Source organism: Podarcis bocagei (genome assembly GCF_964188305.1).
Source record: "Podarcis bocagei genome assembly, chromosome: 4".
Classification (NCBI taxonomy): Eukaryota; Metazoa; Chordata; class Lepidosauria; order Squamata; family Lacertidae; genus Podarcis; species Podarcis bocagei.
In genome coordinates, this window is record NC_138128.1 from 63,827,208 (window position 1) to 63,848,663 (window position 21,456).

General features: G+C 44.1%; 1 protein-coding gene across 3 annotated transcripts in view; it reads left to right on the plus strand.

Annotated features, from left to right (window-relative positions):
- Window positions 1-19,844, plus strand: part of PWWP2B (PWWP domain containing 2B) — a 33,474-nt gene extending 13,630 nt beyond the window's left edge. For all 3 annotated transcript variants that reach the window (XM_081189499.1, XM_081189497.1, XM_081189498.1), the window contains exons 3-4: window positions 8,426-10,070; window positions 19,256-19,844. In XM_081189499.1, the coding sequence (XP_081045625.1) occupies window positions 8,426-10,052 (1,627 nt within the window). In that variant the 3' untranslated portion in view covers window positions 10,053-10,070; window positions 19,256-19,844. The remainder of the gene's footprint in view (window positions 1-8,425; window positions 10,071-19,255) is intronic.
- The last annotated feature ends 1,612 nt before the right edge of the window (window positions 19,845-21,456 follow it).

Here is a 21,456-nt window from a genome sequence, read left to right on the forward strand (position 1 = left end):
AATTTGTTCCTCGTGTTTATTCAGAATCTCCTTTTTGTAATTTTAGTCACCAGAGCAGCAGAAAGCAAGCCTGCTCCATCTTCCATGTGACTGCCCTTCAGATATTTTAGTCTCAATTTTCCTTTAAAATAAAATAAAATATTTCCCTGCCGAAAGGTTCATTAGAACAATCTGTCTAATGAAGTGAAACATCAAGCCAGTGAGCATGCTACTTATTAATTTCTTTTTTGAGGTAGGAGGTTCTAATTATAATTATTATAATAAAAATTTATAAATTATACCTTGCCCATCTGGCTGGGTTTTCCCAGCCACTCTGGGCAGCTCCCAACAGAATATTAGAAACATGATAAAACATCAAACATTAAAAACTTCCCTAAACAGGGTTGCCTTCAGATGTCTTCTAAAAGTCAGTTTTTTATTTCCTTGACATCTGATGGGAGGGCATTCCACAGGGCAGGCGCCACTACCGAGAAGGCCCTCTGCCTGGTTCCCTGTGTCTGGGCAGAATGATGGGGGTGGGGATGCTCCTTCAGGTATACTGGGCCGAAGCCGTTTAGGGCTTTAAATGTCAGCACCAACACTTTGAGTTGTGCTCAGAAACGTACTGGGAGCCAATGTAGGTCTTTCAAGACCGGTGTTATATGGTCTCAGCGGCTACTCCGAGTCACCAGTCTAGCTGCCACTGATTGAGTGTGTTTGTCTCCATGCTGGGAATGTGTGTGAGGTGAGTGCCCTATCCCTTTACCCCATATAACCCAGGCTCTCCCCATGTTGTTGACCTACAACTCCCATGATCCCTGACCTCTGTCCACGCTGCTAGGGGCTGATGGTAACTGTGGCCTAAAGCAGCTGGAGGACATCAGGTGCTCTGGAAGACTGTCTCACCCTACTTCCATTTTGGATTGTGCAAATTGGTCTTTGTAAAGCTGGAGTGCTTGGGGTTTTGTCAGTCAGTACTCAGGCACACACAAATAAGATTTTACGGATGTGTGTGGCCTGTCCTGGCTTTAGTATAGCATGCCCATTCTGGTAACTGGCTCCTCTGAGCATAGAGAAGGAATAGTAGATGTTGAACATCTTTATATTTGATGGGAAAGGAGGCTTGGCTTTGGAGAGGGCAGGTCTGCGTTTACCCAGAAGTTTTTAGGAGATGCCTTCTCAACAGCAAGGAGATATCGTTTTGGTTACGGGTGTTAATGGCAACTTTCTTGAAGGCAGCAGCGAAAGCCTCCTCTCTCTGCAAAGCACCACTTTAATTCAAAAATCTCTGTTAAGATCGGGGCAATAATATCCTCTTGGGATTAAAATAGTTCCGGCTGAAGTATTCTTCTCTCCCCCTCCCAGGGCATAATGAGGAACAATTGGGGGTATTGTTCTCTTTTATACCACTGACACTTTCAGAAGTAGACCAGTGCTATAAGGAGTACAATTGCTGTCTCTGAACATTTACTTGCTGTCCCAAATGCAATAGCCAGAGATGGCAACACCGGGGGGGGGGGGGGAGGATAATAAATGGGATTCTGAACCAAGAAAACACACATTCTCTACTGTAGAAATCAGATTTGCTCAATTCTGGCTTCAGTTTTTATTTTGCCAAATGAAAGCTTTGCAAAGGAAATATTTCCCCCCTCAATAAGGGACTAGTGAAAGATTTGACAGGGAACACGCTAAATATATGGGAAAGAAGAGACTGAAGTTATGTTTCAGTTTGTGCTGCAGTGAAGATTTGAAAAGTGATCATTTTTTAAAAAAATATTTTGGAAAATGAAAGTTAAAATCTTCATGAAGTAGAATTATTCCACAGGTTCAGTGAACCTTTTGGGTGAAGTTGGTATACTTGTTCCTTGTCCAAGGGCACTATATGGAAAACCTTTTCATTCAGTGGATGGAAGCAGCTTATAAATGCCAAGGAACAGATGCACAGATCATGCCCTTCCATTGAAATGAATGGAGCTGCTTGCTTGCATCTCTGTAAGCATTTGAGCTCGTGAATTGAATGGCACCCTGCTAATCAGAAGTAAAAAATTATCTGAAATAGCCAAGGCACTAGACTGCAGTTTTGGGTGGCAAATATGGCTTGATAACTTTCAAAAAGACAGTTCTGCATTGCTTGCGTACTTTTCTTTGTGCCCATCAAGGTTGACTAGAAATTTGGCAAAAGCAGCTTTGCATCCCTGGGGAGTTTGTGGAAGCCAGGTATCATTGATTCAAAAAGAACCCAAGTGCCAACATTAGGGGGTTTTGTGGGTTGTTGTTTTTTTAAAAAAATGACCTTGCACTTGAGGCCATATAATGTATCTTAGTAGACTAATTTCCAGGTGGCACTTTTATGGAGACCTGTGACCCATGTTGCATGCAAATCTTTTCCCCAGGCACAGAAACGGCACTCTGGAGTGCTATTGCTGCCTGGATTTGACCCCTAAATTGCAGACCTGAGTACAAAGTGGTTGGTGCAGTCTCCCACGCAAGAGAGCTGAGTCTTCAAAAGCTGGCTGCCAATATTACTTTAGTCTCCCCTGCGCTAGACTTCAGTCAGCCAAATGTCGTGCTGGCCTCTTTTCTGGTGTCCTGCTGCTATTGCAACAGCTCGGGAGTTCTTTGCTGTAACATATATATACTTTCTGTATACAGTGGAACCTCGGGTTAAGTACTTAATTCATTTGGAGGTCCGTTCTTAACCTGAAACTGTTCTTAACCTGAAGCACCACTTTAGCTAATGGGGCCTCCTGCTGCTGCCGCGCCACCGCTGCACGATTTCTGTTCTCACCCTGAAGCAAAGTTCTTAACCCAAGTCTGTAAACTGAAGCGTATGTAACCCGAGGTACCACTGTATATGGATTGATTGTAGAAATATAAATGAGAATGGTAAATACTTGATTTAGGCCTGCAACTGGACCAAAGACATTTTGATAGCTCTCTGAAATATAGATTCATCAAAAATTAGTAGAAACAAGATTTCTGAAACAAGAGGGATGCTTTTTTTTGATGATGATGTACACATGCTGAGTGTCTGGCTAGGACTGGGCAGACCTGGGTTCAAATCCTTCTTATGTTGTCTAGCCACCTGGATGATCTTGGCTCATTCATCACTGCTCATACTGACCTACTTCACAGAGTTGACATGGGGATAAAATGGGTGGAGAACAATGTATGCTTCCCTAAGTTTCTGGGGGAAAGGTGGTGTGTAAATGTAAGGAAAAGAATAAATCTTAGAGTCCCTCCTTTGTGTGAGAGAAATAAAAATGCTTCCCTTCAAGATTACGTGCAACCATGTACCTTTTTCATGGATTAAGCCCCCCCCACACCAATTAATTGACTGATCAATTAAGCAGAAGCAAGTGAAAACAGCATGCTCTTTAAATCTGGGATTTAAGCTTAGAGTTTTTCCAGCTAAACTGGAATTCGGGAGGAGTGGCAGAGTGAATTAAAAGAACAATAAAGGACTGGATCAGGAAATGCCATCTCAATCTTGTTCCATGAATTCATTTGATTATGTGTACATAGCCTAAGCATCTGCAACATGTACAGATTTCCATGTGATCAGTAATCTGCAATTTCTTAGGGTTCTAGGTCATTTGGAGAGAGCCATGCCTGTACAAGTGCTGTACACATGCATACACACACACACCCCACACCAGGTTAGTGTAGACAATTGGGAGAACGAACTGAAGCCAGGAGCAGGGACAGCCATTGCGATCCTGATTCACTTCACCTCCCTATTTGTTTTGAGATTGCTGTGTATTAAATTGAACAATGTTTTGCACTGTTTGGGAGTTGGGGGCTTGTCTCTCTGTGTTTGTTGGCTTTGGCTCTAAGAGACTTGCTGCCAGTAGGTTTGAACCCTTGGGCAGTTCCACCAGACATAGTGTAGTGAAATTAATTTCAAACAGGCCACCTCCTGACTTGAGCATTTTGGATCCCGGTCAGATAATTTCCTGTAGAAATTTAGGCACATGATGGCCTCTCCGCTCTGCAAGGACAAAGGACCCATGAAGGTGATCTGCCCTTGGAGGCTAATGGCTTCTGATGGGATTCCTGAATGTTCTTGTGGATTTGCTGGCAATCCTGTCTAACTCTGTTCACTCTCTGGAATAGAGGTATTGTGCGGTTGACACAATCCTGCCCTCTTCCACTATGCAGAGCACTGAGAACTTGGTATATACAACTGAACTGCAGTTGCATTATAAAAGCATGACTTTAGTTTTCTCTTTGTTCTGCGCTGCTTTTTAGAATAGTGTTTTTTGTATTTTGTCCTTCTATCGCACTGTGCATGGCTCAGAGATTGTTAGTTATTGGGTGGCTGAAGAAATTGCAGTAAGTCAATGATTCCTTTAACTTATTACAACCAGAGTGGCGGCCATTTTGGAAGCCACTTGAGACAAAGGTGGAACATGAAGGAAGATGGTACATGTTGTTTGGTTGAGGAGCTTCTGAGTAAAAGCTTAGATGGTGACTCATCATCTCTAAAAGAAAATTAGTCAGTTGGTCACATTTAGGCCACATCCCCAACTAAAGAACATTGTACTTTGGCCATATTTACAACATCCCACCTGCCCTCCTACCTTTGCACCTAAACCTTTGACATTTAATGTGAAACAAGAAGGCCTTCAAAGAGGGAACTTTTAGAGCAAGACGAGTTGCCAAATGAGAAAATTAATTGGTTTAGAGCAATTGGAAATGCCACACATTCTGGCTGCTTAAATCTCATTTGTAAGCCTATGTATATTAATAATTTGGTGGTTAATGGGCAGAATAATTATACATACATACATACATACATACATATATGTTTCGTTTTTTAACTTCAGGGCAAAAGTAGAAGTTATATTCAGATCCACGCCGAGTACAGTGGTACCCCGGAAGTTGAATGGAATCCATTCCGGAAGTCTGTTCGACTTCCAAAACGTTCGGAAACCAAGGCACGGCTTCCGACTGGCCATAGGAAGCTCCTGCAGCCAATCGGAAGCCGCGTAAGCTGCATCAGATGTTCGGGTTCCAAACAACGTTTGCAAACCGGAACACTCACTTCTAGGTTTGCGGTGTTTGGGAGCCAAGGCGTTCGGCTTCCAAGGTACAACTGTATATGGGTTTGCACCAGGCTGTTGAAAATCCTAACTTTCAGTATATCGTTTCTTTAACTCCTTTAACTTATCATTGTAGTGGCTGTTAACATCCATGCCATTTCAGCTTTGGGGATGGCAAGAGGTTCCTTTTGGGCAATTTGACACACATACCCCGAAGCCCCCTGCCATGGCACTGTGCTGTTCAGGAAGGACTCTTGACCATTCAAAGAGGCTTTGGGTGGGTTGTAGGGGAACAGGAGAGAGGTGAAAGAGGAGTTTACTTGGTCTTCTGATCCAAGTTGCAGGCAACAGTTGCCACCAACCTACTGAACATTAAACACTTTTACCCTAATCCTCCTTGATGCCTTTAAAACCTGCCTTCTCCTCAAGCAGATGAGATAACTGACCAGCTGCTTTAAAATAAATTTTTTGTCTCTAAGCATTTTTCTGACCTTCATCAAAAGCCTGCTTCTAAACAAATATTCAGCAGTCTCGGTTGCTTCAAGCTCTTGCTTGCTATTAAGGGCTTTACTTGAAAGAAGATTATACCAAAAAAAGGTTTATTTTATAAGCCTTATTTTCAACAGTCTGGGTTTATTTCCTGTGGGCTAATCTAGTCTAAATGTGGGGGAGGTGAGCGACAGCAAATAGACAAAGGTATGTTTTTCATTCTAATGAAATGAACCCATGTTTGTCCATCCTTAGTTTGCTCATTAATGATATGATATAAACAGGAATTGCATTTTAAAAGGCTGGGTATTCGGAATGTAGAGCATGAACTGAAATGACTGTTGCCCTTACTTCTTCCCCATTGTCTTCATAAATTACAAAGAGAAAACACCCATTCCTCTTAGGGTGGTACTTATGACCCCCTCGCTGCTCCCATGATGCTGAAATAGTGGGGAGAGAACACCGCCGTCACTCAGATTTGGCTTTGTGATGGTGCCACATAGCCAATGAGGTTGGCCTATATAATGCCTTTGCTCTGATTTGGCTTCAGAAGTCAGAGCTTACTGCCCTCCAGACTGGTGAGGGCAGCAAATCGCACCAGGTCTGTGGTGCTGGCAGCAGCAGCAGCAACAAACAGGCCACAGAAAAGAGAAGTAGGGTTCAATTTCCCTGTCTTCTCCCCGATCCTCATCTAACATCCCAATCTACCTGTTGCCTTTTGAGCCAGAGAGTTCACTAGAAAACTTTCTGCTCCACCCTTACGTGGCCTGAGAACAGCTAGTTCATTTCTTTCAGGTGCAATATAATTTACAAACTTCAGGATTCCTCATGGGAGCTGAGTAACAGGAAAAGAGCCAGTAAGGTGTTCCTTGGGAACTAGTTACCCAGAAATGCTGGGGCACCTAGAAGAACAACTGGTTAATTGCTTGCGTAATGAGTAATGAGTTTTGTGTCTGGTGCAGAAGTCCATCATCAAATGAATGCCTCAATAAATAAGATGTCACAGTCCTTGCTGTCTTCAGTTTAAAAGCTTTTGTCTTCATGGGTGTTTTTTTTGTACAGTGGTACCTCGGGTTAAGTACTTAATTCGTTCCGGAGGTCTGTTCTTAACCTGAAACTGTTCTTAACCTGAAGCACCACTTTAGCTAATGGGGCCTCCTGCTGCCGCCGCGCCACCGGAGCATAATTTCTGTTCTCATCCAGAAGCAAAGTTCTTAACCTGAAGCACTATTTCTGGGTTAGCGGAGTCTGTAACCTGAAGCGTATGTAACCTGAGGTACCACTGTATCTATATATGTAACCCCAACAATCTTAACTCTTCACTCTTGCTTCTTTCTCCACATTGTTTTGTATGTGTGAGCATGCTTCACCACAGGTTGGAATTATTCATATGCCGTTTCTCCCTACTCTCGAGTAGGTCCCTGGCAGAGACACATGCCCGACTGGCATGTTCTCTCCCTCCTGGTCAATCGTTCGGGAGCTTCAAAAGCTTTCTTCAGCCCGAACATCACAGCGACCGATGCCAACAGACACCGGCACACTTAGGGATCTGCAGAGTTTGCGCACCTTGAATGACAGACCTCAGCAACTCAGCATTTTGGCTAATCTACTTTATTTACATATAAACACACATGGAGCACTGCAACATGGCTCCCTCTCTCTCTAGCATCAGACAGCAAAAAGAAAAAGAACAAAGGACAATAGACCCACTTCACGGAACGCAGTAACACAAACATCCTGTCTCCGTCACTTCCCACTCTGTGGAGTCAAAACATACACCATCATGTGATAGACAAAAATCCAATGACTGCAATTATGGAGCAGGAATTCTAACAAGAAGTAGCTTTGTCACCTGGCACCGTAATGACTGCTGTGTGAAGAGGACCGCTTTTCCTTGAGAGTTCCCAAGCAACGCTAAGGGTTTTTTGGGGAGGGGCGGGGTACTGCATAAGAGTCTATCTTGAGAACTTGATGGCTATGCACAATTCACCCTTCCTGCGTTGTGCTTGCTTTTCATTGGAACTTTTTAGTGTGCAACACATAGTGTTTGAAATTAGCCAGGCGCATTTTGCACCTAACTATTGTCCACTTGCAACCAAGTGAAGATGCCTGGGTGCCAGAATGGTCCTGGACACCTCCACCATCTGGAGGTGCATTCCTGGGGATAATTGGATCTTGACTGTTTTCACACGCTAATACCTCATCCTGTAGAATTCTGTCAGTTATATTTTATCTGCACAATCAAGAGTGAATTTCAGGAACCAAAATGCTTTTTCTGTTCAGGCTGAGCAGGAGCAGTGAAAAATGTTATAGTTAACTATTATAGCTTGTCTTCACTTACCCCACCCCACTGCCCTGCTCACAGAATATTCTTAATGTTATGTATGGTTCGTGTCACCATTAAGAAAAAAGAGGTAGGAATTGGCTAACATATGTGTAGACTGCCCCTGGATAAAGTGACTTTTCTGTAAGTTCTCAAAGCTCTTAATCTAGCTCAAGCTTGTCATCTGAACTAGCTAGATGTCACAGTTGGTCCATCATTTTAAAAATAAGACTTTAGAGCTGCCGGGCCCCAAAATGGTAACTAGGCATTCCACTTTGGCGACTATAACCTAGGAACCGTTTGGCCCCTAGCTTATATGCCTGAGTTTCTAACACTGGCCACACATGAGAGGAATCTTTAGCACATAGCTTTGCTTGGGCTCTCCATACAAAGAGCAAAACTACCTTTCTAAAGCGGAAGGTGATATTCTTCAGAGTTGTAAGATAAGAAGGATGCTTTCAAATTCTGCTGTGTAGAAATATTTTCAAACTGTTCTCTCTGTAATTTTTAGGGATGGTTAAATTGATTCTGATCTTGTGTTTCTCTCTCCCCCTCCCCCGCCTTTTGTTCCCTACCCACGTTGCTCTAGGTCTGGGTTGTTTTGTGTTCCACCAGCTTCGTTACCAAAGACAGATGAGCCTCTGGATAAAACTTGCACTAACGGGACGTCTGAAGATAGGCAGTCCATACAGCTGGAGACTGGGCAGTGGACTTTGGACGAAAAGCCTTCCAAAGTCAATGGCGAGGAACAAGTTCCCCCCCTCTTGCCTCCACCACCGTCAGGCAATGTTCTTCCTTACCCTCCCTATTTTGAGGGAGCCCCCTTCCCCCCTCCGTTGTGGCTAAGGCGCTCATATAATCAGTGGGTGCCTCAGCCCCCTCCAAGGACTATAAAAAGGACAAAGCGGCGCATGTCCCGCAATAGAGACCCTGGCCGGCTCATCATGAGCACCATTAGGCTGAGGCCTAGGCGAGTGCTCTGTGAAAAGTGCAAGAACACCCTGAGCCCAGAGGAGGGGAACAAGGCCAGGCAGAACACAAAAACCAGGAGGAAGCTGAGCATCGAGGACAAGGAGCAAAGGAGGCACAGCGAGTCCGACTACGGAGAGAAAAGGGGCAAAAGAGAAAAGCGGGAGGAGGAGAAGTTCCCCAGGGAGTTGATGCACCGGACTCCGGTTATAAAAATATCTTACAGCACCCCACAAGGTAAAGGGGAGGTGGTGAAAATCCCCTCCCGGGTTCATGGCTCAGGGAAGCTGTTTTGTCCTCAGAGCAGAGGGGAAGACCAAGAGGAGACCAGAGACTCGGAAGAGGATCGGGAAACCAAATGTTTTGTGGATAAGTCTGCAGGCGGTCAGCTTGCTTCCATTCCAAAGTTAAAGTTAACCAGGCCTGTGCATTCCAGTGCAGATGTTCCACCTCCCAAGATCAGGCTGAAACCCCATCGGATCAACGAAGGGGACAACGTTTCAATTTACAAAGCGGAACTTATCGACCAGATGAATGTCCTTCCTGGTCACAGAGAGTCTCGTGCTGCTTCTTTTTATACCGATGAGTCTGCGGATAGAAGTTTAGCTGAGATGTCTTCAGGGAGCTCCTGTGAAGACGACGACTTCAAAAGGTTTCCCCAAGGTAAAGATGGACACGATAACTTGGCTTTCCTTATGAATTACCGTAAGAGGAAAGCGGATTCTTCTAGCTTATCGGTGTGTAGCAATGACAGCCTAGACGAATCCAAATCTTCTAGCTCGGAAGTAACATCGCCAGACATGTGTGACTTTTTACCTGGCGACGATGCGTCCGTCTCTTCGTCCTCGAAAGATGAGCGAAAGATTGTGCCCCCATTAACAGTAAGACTGCACACGCAAAGTGTCACAAAGTGTATCACTGAAGATGGAAGGACTATTTCAGTCGGGGATATCGTTTGGGGCAAAATCCATGGCTTCCCCTGGTGGCCGGCCCGTGTGCTTGACATAAACGTCAGCCAGAAGGAGAATGGAGACCCTTCCTGGCAAGAAGCAAAAGTTTCATGGTTTGGTTCTCCAACAACATCTTTCTTGTCTCTCTCAAAACTCTCCCCTTTCTCTGAATATTTCAAACTGCGATTTAATCGTAAGAAGAAAGGGATGTATCGGAAAGCTATAACGGAAGCTGCCAAGGCAGTGGAACACCTGACCCCAGAAATAAGAGACCTCTTAACGCAGTTTGAAACATAATTTTGGCTTCAGTTGCAGGTAAGCGCATTTGGGAGACAACACGAGCATTAGACAAGCTGACTTAAGCACCTGTGGGATTGGAGTTTGATTTTCAGAGTTTTTAAAAGTGAGAGGGATGGACTGCTTCAGTGGGAATTAATCAAAGGGGCTGTATAGTACACTATTAAAAGTGTGTGCAATTTTGAGGTATCTTGCACTGTGATATAAAAGTTTGGGTATATTAAGCGCTAGTCTTGGTCACTACCAAGTCACCCCAGAGTATCTTTTCCATCTTTTGAAATTGGAAAATTTGGAGTTAGAGCTTTTTTGGTGGCGGGGGTGCGGGGAGATTAAGTCAGCATTTTTTAGAGAGCTTGCCAAATACCCTTATTGAAAGACAACTGTGAATTGGTCTTGTATGGGTCTTGTTGTTCCTCATGAGAAATAAGAACTTGAGAAAAACTTCCTGGATCAGCCAGAGGCTTCTGTAGTACAGTGTCTTGTTTTCACACTGGCCAATGAGATGCTGACAGGAAGCCTGCAAGCAGAACCTGAACACACAACAGCACTCTCTACAAATTGCTTTGTATTGATGAGATGCGTATGATAGAAAATATAATTTAGGGAATTCCTCTGTGTGGCCTGGAGTGTTTAGTTTGGGGTCTTTTTTAAACAATGACAACTGGGAATGAATTTGTAGTGGAAAGTACCATCTAGATACCCTGTATTTCTGTGGTATCATCATCATCAATAAACTATTTTTCTGTTGGGTAGCTTTTCCCTCAAAACTTGATGAAATTGTTCTCACACACTTGTGGGGGGGACACTATTGGTGCTCCCCCACCCAGCTCATGCCTCCATGTAGAGACTTGCCTGCCTGGCTCATTCCTGCCCTCTGTTATATTCTTTGCTGTAGTAAGGATTGCTAATCCTTTAGCTTGTCAGAGCTTGTTACTTCCCTCCTTTTTTGAAATCCGGGTAGAGAAAACCTGAATACCAGATGTTTGTAGACCATCTACATCGCACAACACAGTCTCTTGTTTCCTGCAGTGTGAGAAATGCAGGTGATCTTGGGTGTAATCTGCTGTCTGTTAGCTCCATCTTTGTTTAAATGATGCAACATTTGGAATGTGCTGGCAGGACCTGCACGGTGCTTGATTTCTCACATGAGGTGTTGGAGACCAGGCCTGCTTAGAAACAAGACCACCTATCCTGGAAACCCTGTTTATAAAGCCTGAAAATGTGAGAGCCAGTGGTGTCAGTTCCATGGAGAATGACAGGGAGTTGGCACATGCTCAGTGCATTCCTCTTCATCATTTCTTCACATGCTACAGGACTTGACCCTGGTAATGAAAACAGATTCTGGGAAACCAAGCTGCCATTTTGGAAGGGACTTCTATGCCCTTATTCCCCCCCCCCCCTTGGGTCTCTTCCTGCTCTCCACTTTCGTATTCATCCTGCTGCCATGACTTGTTATTTCTCTTCAGCAGCTGTCCATTGTTGCCAGAATTCAGGTTGTGAGTTCAGAATAAATTGTTCCAAACCACCTAAGCAGATCTCTGCAAACTTAATTCTTATCAGGGTGTACATTATTATTAATGTAGAATTTGGGCTTGGTTTTCATGCATTTTTTTCTTAACCTATTTTATATTCTGGCCCCAAACATGCTTAACCAAGAGGCTACAGGGAATGCTATATTTCCCCCCCCCCATCATTTCTCACTTCAGTCATTAGGCTCTGCAAGTCTACATTACCTGTTAAAAAAAAAAAAAGGATGGTGCATGTGTGTGTGTGTGTCCGTATTCTCTTACATCTTATGTTTGCTAAATGGCCAGCATTAAATGGCTGCTATGAAAAATTTCTATAAAATTGTGTCAAAAAGAGATTTTTATGTATTATTCATCCTGCTGGAGAAGCTTCTTAGCCTCTCTCTTTTTTCGCATTCCTTCAGCATATCTTCCAAAATCCTTTTTTCCAGAAATATACTTAGTGAATAAACTTAGGGAAAATGTAGTCTGCTCAATTAAAAAAATAAAAAAATCTCTTGAGTGGCGTACAAATATTTTCAATTTTATTTGTACACCACTTATATGGACTGTTGCAATCCATTTAAAGGCAAAGGTAAAACCAGCAACTTCTTAAAATGGATATTGGTAATTAAATTATATGTCTGGGTCGGCACATTCACTGTGAGCATTGAGTACACTTGAGGATTCCCCTGCCAGCAGCCTATCTAACCTAACATGCAAAATGGCTGGAGCTTTGCTGCAGCAATTGCAGATTGTGCCTATTTATGGTGTCCCCCCCCCCACCTGCGGCATCTGGAAACTGATTTCTAAGCCATAGTCATTGCAAGTTGCTCTTGAGCCATGTGGGTCTCTGCACCTTCTCTCTTGCTTCCCCTTCCACCTAACGCACAGACCCTCTTTTGCAGCTTCTTGGTGCATTAGCTGCCAGGCAACAGGCAGATATCAGCTGGTTCATCCTGTCGGCTAGTTTTCTTCATAGCTTACTCAGCATAAAGAATATGGCTCTGTGGTCCAGCAAGGGTTTCTCTGCCCAAAGCAATCCAATTTATTTGAGGTACATGTTAAAGTTCCCCCTTCCCCTTCTGTGTCTAGCTGAATTAGACCAGGTTTCTCAAGGTAGGAACAAAAACAACTGGGAACTATAACGTTTGGGCAGAATGACAAACTCCAGGTTGGGGAAAATAAATATAAGGTAGGAGAAGGGGTACTTAACCCCGCCTCCTGGCTTCACACCCAGCGTTCGAAACTCCCATTGTTCTAGGCGTGTTTTGCGACAGGGAATTTCATTAATGCGAGCAGTTTCTGAGCTCTGGGCACAATACTGTGCCTAAGATTTCAGATTAAAACTGCCACTGCTGGAAGGAAAAGAGGAGCCTTTTCTGCCTCCCTACTTACAGCCACTCTCTGAAGACTGGAGAAGGGACCCTCATAATAATATTGGGGAGGTAGGCAGGGGGTGCATGTCTTTGTTTTTTACAGTCTTCAGATGAGGACAAGACCATGTGAAAAATGAGCATAGGATTTTAGCTGCAGTTCATTCATTTTCAGCTTTGTATTCTTGTTATAAAAAAGTGTGCCTAGGCACTTGGTTGTGGCACCCATAACCTAGGTTTAAGGTGCCATTTAGCTCCTAGCTTTCATATCTGATTCTAAAACAATTCTCACCCCCACCCTATGGAAAGAAATATTGTGGGGGTGATGCAAGTTTGTGGGCAGGGTGCAATCGTCCCATCCACATGGTTGTTTGCTTCATTCTCACACATCCCTGCTGAAGTCATCCTGTAAGCAGCCTGATTCTGCGCAGGTTGACTCGGATGTAACTCCCACTTTGCTCAGTGAGCTTTCTTCCACTAGCTTCCAGGTAACAGTCACCATTGATTTTTTTTTTCTTTAAAAAGAAAATCAAATTTATCCACAACCACAGCAGCTCCTGAAGGAAGTGGAGAGGGGAAAACATTGCTGTGGAGCCTGCTTCAGATGGGATGGCTTCACTTTGAAGGAGCTTCAGCTTCTGAATAGCAGTTAATCTGTTATGCTTTGGTATTTGGGCTTTGTCTGAAGAAGATACCGTATTTTTCACCCCATAGGGCGCACCGGCCCATAGGGCGCACCGGCCCATAGGGCGCACCTAGTTTTTTGGGGGGAAATAAAGAAAAACATTTTTATTTCCTCCCCAGGCGTGAGGCTGGGGCGGGGGAAGCCCGAGCTTCCCCAGTCCCCAGAACAGGCTGCTATCTGCAAGCCGTGGGAGAGCTGCGCGACTTCGCACAGCTTTCCCACGGCTTGCGGAGAGCTGCGCGAAGCCCGAAGCCTGGGGCATGCTGAGCTCAGCGCACCCCAGGCTTGCGGAGAACTGGCTGCACCCCGAAGCCTGGGGGCGCTGAGCTCAGCACCCCCAGGCTTTGGGGTGCAGCCAGCTCTCCGCAAGCTGTGGGAGAGCTGTGCGACTTCACGCCGGGCTCCCACGGCTTGCGGATAGCTTCCTGAAGCCTGGAGAGCGAGAGGGGTTGGTGCGCACCGATCCCTCTCGCTCTCCAGGCTTCAGCGAATGCCTGCATTTGCCCCATAGGATGCACACACATTTCCCCTTCATTTTTGGAGGGGAAAAAGTGTGTCCTATAGGGCGAAAAATATGGTAACTACCTCTCTAGCAGCTTTCTTTCTTTCAGTCATTGAACGCAACCAAAGACCCCAACTTCATCATCCACTGTGCCTCCCCCTACCCTCCACCCTGCCCAGAAAAATCATCTCCTTTTGTTTTCTAGCTTGAGTTATCTCAGATCTGTAAAACTTTGCTGGTCAACTGTTTTGTTCAGCCAAACCAGTCAATTCAGCAAAAACCATTCCCTTGGAAATTGTTTCCAGGGCTACCAAAGATGACCGAGAGTTGGATGGAGAAAATAAGGGTCTGTGTGAAAGGGGCAAATGAACAACTCTGCTGGATGAATGCAAGGAAATTGAGGAAGTTCCAGAGGAAATCACTTCATGTAAATTGAAGGGCTTCTCTTCTTAGCAAAGGCTGGGCCTCTGACCGCATATCTTAATTCTAAGGGATTTTCTCTAACTGCAGGCAGTAATAGTGCTGAAATAAAAGTGCTAATGTAATTTGGTTTTTCTATCATTTTCCCCCCTGTAGAGGGCTATTGTTGTAGGGGATCAGATGCAGTCATTTCAAACTGGTTTCCACGCGATAAGACTGGAAAGAAAATGCTTAGTGGGAAGTCAGTGTAATAACTGCAGTTATCTGACCTAGAAATAGATAATCTATGATGACCAGCTGCACTCTGGTAGTGTGGAGTCCTGCTGTTAAGCAGCCACTAAATGTAATGGGTAGCTGTCAGAGGCTAATAAGAATGCAGCGGCTAATAAGAATGCAGGGCTGCATAACGAAGAAAGGCCAATTAGTGTTTTAGCAGGTGGCCAAACAAAATTTATGGTCGACTGATTCGGCGTTTGGTTTTTGTTTTTGCAATCTTGGTCACAAATCTGCAGTCATTGAATAAGATGCTTGCGAGAAGTGCAAGCTTTCTTTTATTATAGCCCTGTGATTCCCCCCCCCTCCTTCCCTTTTGGAGCTCTCTAGCGTCACCAATATGACACCATCCGGCCTCTGTGCTGGTGGAGCTTTTGTCCTGTTTCCATATTTCTGAGGATAGAACCCTATACTAGCTTACACGGGGCAAGTCCAATTGAACTCAGTGGGGCCTACTTCTAAGTAGGTATTATAGGATTGCACTCTCAGAAATGTTCTTAGTTTGGGTTGTCTTTTTTTTTTTAAAGCAGTGCTACTCCTGTCTAGCTTTTGGGATCGTGAGAAATGTAATACAAGTGAGATGAGTGAAATCGAAGTTGTCAAGACAAAAAAGCTGGTTTCTTTGAGGAGATAAATAAGTGATGTTGGCTTTATTGGGTGGGTAGTTGGGGGGTTACAAATGCCCATGCTGAAGTTCATTAAGAGACAAAATTAATGAGAATTGTTGAAGAGAGATACTGTCATTGTCCCTTGACAATGGGTCATCTAGTAAAGGACCCTTGGATGGTTAAGTCCAGTCAAAGGCGACTATGGGGTTGTGGCGCTCATCTCGTTTTCAGGCCAAGGGAGCCGGCGTTTGTCCACAGGCCGCTTTCCGGGTCATGTGGCCAGCATGACTAAACCACTTCTGGCACAATGTAACACCATAATGGAAACCAGAACACACAGAAATGCAGTTTACCTTCCCACCACAGTGGTACCTATCTTTCTACTTGCACTGGCATGCTCTTGAACTGCTAGGTTGGCAGGAGCTGGGACAGAGGAACAGGAGCTCACCCCATTGCGGGGATTCGAACTGCCGACCTTCTGATCGGCAAGTCCAAGAAGTTCAGTGGTTTATACCACAGAACCACCACTCTCTCTCCTCATCTAGTCCAACCCCCTGTAGTGCAGGAATCTCAGCTACAGCATCCATAAGAGATGGCCATCCAGCCTCTGCTTAAAAACATCCAAGGAACCCATCAGTGAGCAAAGTGTTCCTTGTTGTGCCCTTGTGGTTTGAACTGGAGCATCCTGGGCAGCTTGGAGAGTATGAAGAGAGCATGGAGAGTATGAACTAGAGTGCATCTAGCAGTCTAGCTCTGCTGTAGTGCATTGCAGGAAAAGATTGGTAAAAGTAAGCAAGATGTCAGCCAAAGACGATTCTCTGCTATCACTGGTCCTTCTCATTGAGGAACCTGATAAGTTTCCAAGAAGCCATAGGGTTCTCTGGGAAATAGTTTAGAAAACCAAGCTCTGAAGCGTAGGTACATATTGCTAAACACAGCTAGCCTTGGAGTCTCCTGTGATGACTTGTATGTTCTGTGTGGCCACAAGTTTTCTTTATGTATTTGATCCAGAACTGAATAAGTATTTTGTGTGATTTATGGTGCAAGTGCAGTTGATGTGCTCCAAGCTTGTTGGATCTTCTTCGTTCTTGGTGGTGGTTGTTTCACTACAAACCCAAGCACTAACCAGAGCAGCTCAGCACTTGGGATCAAGGAATAGGATTCCTCTGAGTTCAGCCCAGGAAACTTGTTTTCGGCACCAGAATGGAACTTGCAGTCCTTTGACACAGAAAACCCACTCCTGTTTTTCTCCTAAGATTTTGTTGTTTCAGCAGTCTAATTTAGAGGGTGGGATCCTTTTTGTTGTTGCTTTAACAACTGGGAGTTAGCTCACCTACTGCAAATCTACCTTCTGCCAGTCCCTGATTTAGTAATGTAATTATTCTTTTCTTGGGTTTTTTATTATAAACTGAAATGAATCATGAACTCTGGAGCTAGATTTCTTTTTCTTTTTCTTTTAAGTGGTGTTATCTGGTGTATCTTGCAGCCGCAGGGCTTGTCTCCAAGAATATGGTCACCCCAAATTGTTCTTTTGTTGTCAAAAACAATGGTCTTTAGCTTTTGATTGTAATATTTGGACTCGATCCATCTCTGTGGATTTATGAAAGAGGCACTTGTTTCAGGAAGAGACCTCTTTACTTAAGGCATCAAAAAATGTAGAGTTATTTATTAAACTTCTGTAGATGTTGAAAAGCTGGGGAAAGTTACATAATCACGAGTACATTTATTCATCATTTATTCAGTCTCAGGGTGGGTTAAAATCATTTAAGACAAAATGTTCAAACAGATCCTAAAATCAATTCTTAAGAGATACAGATGTTTTGTGGTTGGACACTGGACAACCTCAGCAACAATGAAAGGCAAAATGAAAATTCAGTGGCCACTGGTTCTAAAAGGAGTACATTATTGTGATTATTTTAATTTTTAAATTTCTATTCCCCCCTCCCACTTCCTCCCAAAAGAGCTCAGGGTGGCAAACACAGCAGTGATTAAACAATACAATTAAAAATAAAATAAGAACATCTAAAAACAATTAAAATCATGTAAAACAGTCACATACTCTTACAGCTAACGATTTCAAGGTTGCCAAGAGCAGTATCTCTCAGCCATCAAATGCTTGGGTAGACAGAAATGTTTTCAATTTTTTTAACATTTTGACAAATTTAATTCCATTTCTAAAGCAGCAGGTGTGTCTGGCAAGAATTATTCCACTATTAAAGTAACTTCATCCTAAGTGTTTTGAAGGCTTCTTTTCAGTTGTCTGCACAAGCTGATATTGCATGTGAAGATTACCGTAACTTACTTCGATGCGTGTGCTGCTACTGCTTCCTTTTTGTGAAATTCTCGAGAAATAAGAAATCTCTATTGCTCTACAGTGTAAATTCTTTCCGGAAATAGATCTTGTCAGGTCTCCCTCTCTGTTTCTCAAGCTGGTTATGCTTTAAAATTCCAAAGTATTTAATATATTATAAAGTATGTTATGTGCATTTTGTTCCTAACAAGCAGCACAATTCTATATCGGTCTACTCAAAAATAAGTCCTGTTGAATTCAATAGGGGTTTCTCCTAGGTAAGTAGGTGTGTGATTGCAGCCTTATTTGTCATGTGGTGTGCTGCAAAACATGCTCAGCATTGCTCAGTAAAACAGATCTTCAAATGGGGGATAGATGATCCGGCCTCCTTCAGATATTGTTGTGTCTGCACTTCCCTTCCGCCTCAGACCGCTTGGCCATCAGGACTGTTGGAAATGGTAGTCCAGTAACATTTGAATGGCACCAGATTGCCCACCCCAATATAAAAATGAATGACTGGAAGAAATATGTATTAACTTACCGGTGTAAACAGAGAGGGAGGGGAGAGTTTTTGAGAGACTGCATCATGGGGCAGGGAATGCTAAGGGCCAAAGTCGTGTCTGTCATAGGGCTGGATTGACAGATGGATCTTCAAGCGTGTTTGCAGATGTATAACAAAATCTGAAGTAATACATGCAAAGAGCAGACGGCCTGTGTTCATGTGTCACATTAAACCAGGGAAGAGGCACCTGTGGCTCTTCAGATATTGCTGGACTACAAATCCCATCATCACTGACCATGCTAGCTGGCGCTGATGGGAGCTGGGAGTCCCAGCAGTATCTGAAGAGCTGCAAGCTCCCCAGCACCAAAACATGGTTTAGCAAGATGTGCGTGAACAGATTTGATTAGTCAGATTGTTATTATTCTTTTTTTAATTAAAAAAATTGGTAAAGGTAAAGGGACCCCTGACCATTAGGTCCAGTCGTGGCCGACTCTGGGGTTGCAGTGCTCATCTTGCTTTACTGGTCGAGAGAGCCGACGTTCGCCCGCAGACAGTTTTTTCGGGTCATGTGGCCAGCATGACTAAGCCGCTTCTGGCGAGCCAGAGTAGCGCACGGAAATGCCATTTACCTTCCCGCCGGAGCGGTACCTATTTATCTACTTGCACTTTGACGTGCTTTCAAACTGCTAGGTGGGCAGGAGCAGGGACTGAGCAACGGGAGCTCACCCCGTCGCGGGGATTCGAATCGCCGACCTTCTGATCAGCAAGCCCTAGGCTCTGTGGTTTAACCCACAGCACCACCCACGTCCCACCCACAACCCACTGTAGTGTGTGGTTTTTCCATTTAGCTATGGTTCTTCCTTTAGACTGAACAGCTTTGTAGAGTCCCTGTGCCTTCTCTCAAGTTTGCTGTGACCAATTTAGACTGTGATGTCCCATGCTATATTTGGACCAGTGGCTGTGTGTACGTTTCTGGTGACAATTCTGGTTTGAGTGTGCAGTGCCACTTTCAGTAACCTCTCCCTCTTTCACTTTCTTCAAGGTAACAGAAGATAAGACCACAGCTGTCCTAGAGTTTCACAAAGTCTGTAAACATCCTGACACACACTTCCCTGGGAGAATCTTAAGGTTTCTGTGCTCGTGGCAGCAGGATGAGTTTTCGGACTGGCCCACAGCTCATAATCTGTGAAAGTTATAACAAGCACCTGGACTGCTTAGTAAAAAGCCCTCCATGGGCTAGTCTGACCAAAAGTCACAAAGCTACTTAACGCGAGAAAAGCAACCTTGGCGAGTGCTTTTTCAGTGGACTTGGGGGGAAATGAAATGCAACACCTCGGAATGTATTTATTACCTATGAAATGTTAGCTACTCTTGATAATTCCCCTGTTCCTCTCCCCCTTCCCCTACACGCGCACAAACACACACACAAAAACACACACACACTGCTGCTTCTGCTGCTTCTATGTAACAAGATCTCTCTCACTCTCTTGTTTTTGATTTTAACACCACAAAACTGTTTACTCCTATTATGTACACTTCTGCAAGGGAAATGCAATAGAATGGAACCGGTGTAGTCTTAAGTTAAAAATGGACTCACTTTTGCGTCTATTAAACTTCGGAAAAGTAAGCAACGCATCATCCCTGGGTGGCTTTTATTCGAAACAACAGGCCATGGCCTCCTTTGTCAGCTTTTGCATGTGGAATCTTGCCAAGCTTCCCTTCTCATCACAACTTTGGCCGTCCCAAGTAAAGAGCTAGACCAGGGTGGTGGGGACCCTGAAGCCTTCCAGATGAGGGCCTGGGTAGCTCAGTTGGTTAAAGCGTGGTGCTGAAAACACAAGGGTTGCAGGTTCAATTCCCATATGGGACAGCTGTGTATTCCTGCATTGCAGGGGGTTGGACTAATAATAATAATAATAATAATAATAATAATAATAAATTTTATTTGTATCCCACAGCTAACATCATAAAAACAACACAATAAGCATAAAAACAGACATCAATTAATTAAAATACATCTTAAAATTAATTCAGACAAGTTAAAATCCAGGCAGGTGGCAGTTATCAGGGTGGAATTGAGAGTGGTTAATAATTGACTAGATGATCCTTGCCAACATCACCATATAACATGGTTTCCCCAGTAGTGATGTATGGAAGTGAGAGCTGGACCATAAAGAAGGCTGATCGCCAAAGAATTGATGCTTTTGAATTATGGTGCTGGAGGAGACTCTTGAGAGTCCCATGGACCGCAAGAAGATCAAACCTATCTATTCTTGAGGAAATCAGCTCTGAGAGCTCACTGGAAGGACAGATTGTGAAGCTGAGGCTCCAATACTTTGGCCACCTCATGAGAAGAGAAGACTCCCTGGAAAAGACCCTGATGTTGGGAAAGATGGAGGGCACAAGGAGAAGGGGATGACAGAGGACGAGATGGTTGGACAGTGTTCTCAAAGCTACTAACATGAGTTTGACCAAACTGCGGGAGGCAGTGGAAGACAGGAGTGCCTGGCGTGCTCTGGTCCATGGGGTCACGAAGAGTCAGACATGACTAAACAACAACAACAGATGATCCTCAGGGTCCCTTCCAACTCTATGATTCTATGTAGTCATACTGTACCTTTCATGAGCCAAGTGATCAGGGCTGTGAGGGGAGTTGTGGTTCACCAGCACCTGCAGGTTCCCCATCCCTGAGCTAGGACATCTGGGCCCTTTAAATTTTTATGTGCCTGAGGCTCCTCTCTGGATGTGGTTTTCCTACGTGTAATTTTATCTGTAGAGATGTCTTGTTGTAGTTTGACATCTGTGTCTTCCGCATGGTATAGGCATGCATCCATCTATGCAGTCTATATTTAGTCATTGCTGCTTTTTGGCTTCACCCAGGGACAGTGCTCTGTGCAAACACTGGAAATGCACAGAAAAGGGTGGGTTGCTGCAGAGGCAGGCATGGTAAGCACATCATACATTCGGCTTTCAGAAACTTCTGATAACCAATGCACACTTCTATTTCCTCCTGTATAACGTGTTCCTCATCACTTCATTCTTGCGCCTAAAAGGTCTGCTTTACAGATGGTTCTGCACCAAGTCCCCCTTCTGAGAGTCTCCTTGACTGGAAGGAGGCAAGTCCACAACCTGTAGCTGCTGAATCTCTGTGAAAGGCAATCCTCCTTTGACTGTGAGTAATTCTTCTGTCTCTTTCAGGAGCAATTGAATGATCTGGTCATTTGCAAACAATAGAATTGCTTG